A 215-nucleotide genomic window follows, 5' to 3' on the forward strand; every position below is an offset into this window, starting at 1 on the left:
GGGGTCCTGGGGGGGTCTCACCCAAGGGCGGGGGGGTTGTGCTGCTGGTCAGCACGTCCCCGCTCTGCAGGAATAAGGTGCTGCGACTCTCGGGGGACCTCAGCGAGCCGGGGGAGATGAACTGGCAGATGATCCTCTGCTTGATCACCACCTGGGTCGTCGTCTACTTCTGCATCTGGAAAGGCGTCAAGTCCACCGGGAAGGTGACACGGGGG

The 215-nt window shown here is 64.2% G+C and overlaps 1 protein-coding gene across 1 annotated transcript in view; it reads left to right on the top strand.

Moving 5' to 3' along the window:
* LOC104536599 (sodium- and chloride-dependent creatine transporter 1-like) overlaps positions 1-215 on the top strand; it is a gene marked incomplete at its 3' end in the record, with an annotated part of 940 nt that overhangs the window by 390 nt on the left and 335 nt on the right. Inside the window, exon 2 of the mRNA XM_010179261.1 lies at positions 71-203. Within this exon, the coding sequence (XP_010177563.1) occupies positions 71-203 (133 nt within the window). The remainder of the gene's footprint in view (positions 1-70; positions 204-215) is intronic.

This window comes from Mesitornis unicolor, unplaced genomic scaffold (genome assembly GCF_000695765.1).
Source record: "Mesitornis unicolor isolate BGI_N332 unplaced genomic scaffold, ASM69576v1 scaffold35712, whole genome shotgun sequence".
Lineage (NCBI taxonomy): Eukaryota > Metazoa > Chordata > Aves > Mesitornithiformes > Mesitornithidae > Mesitornis > Mesitornis unicolor.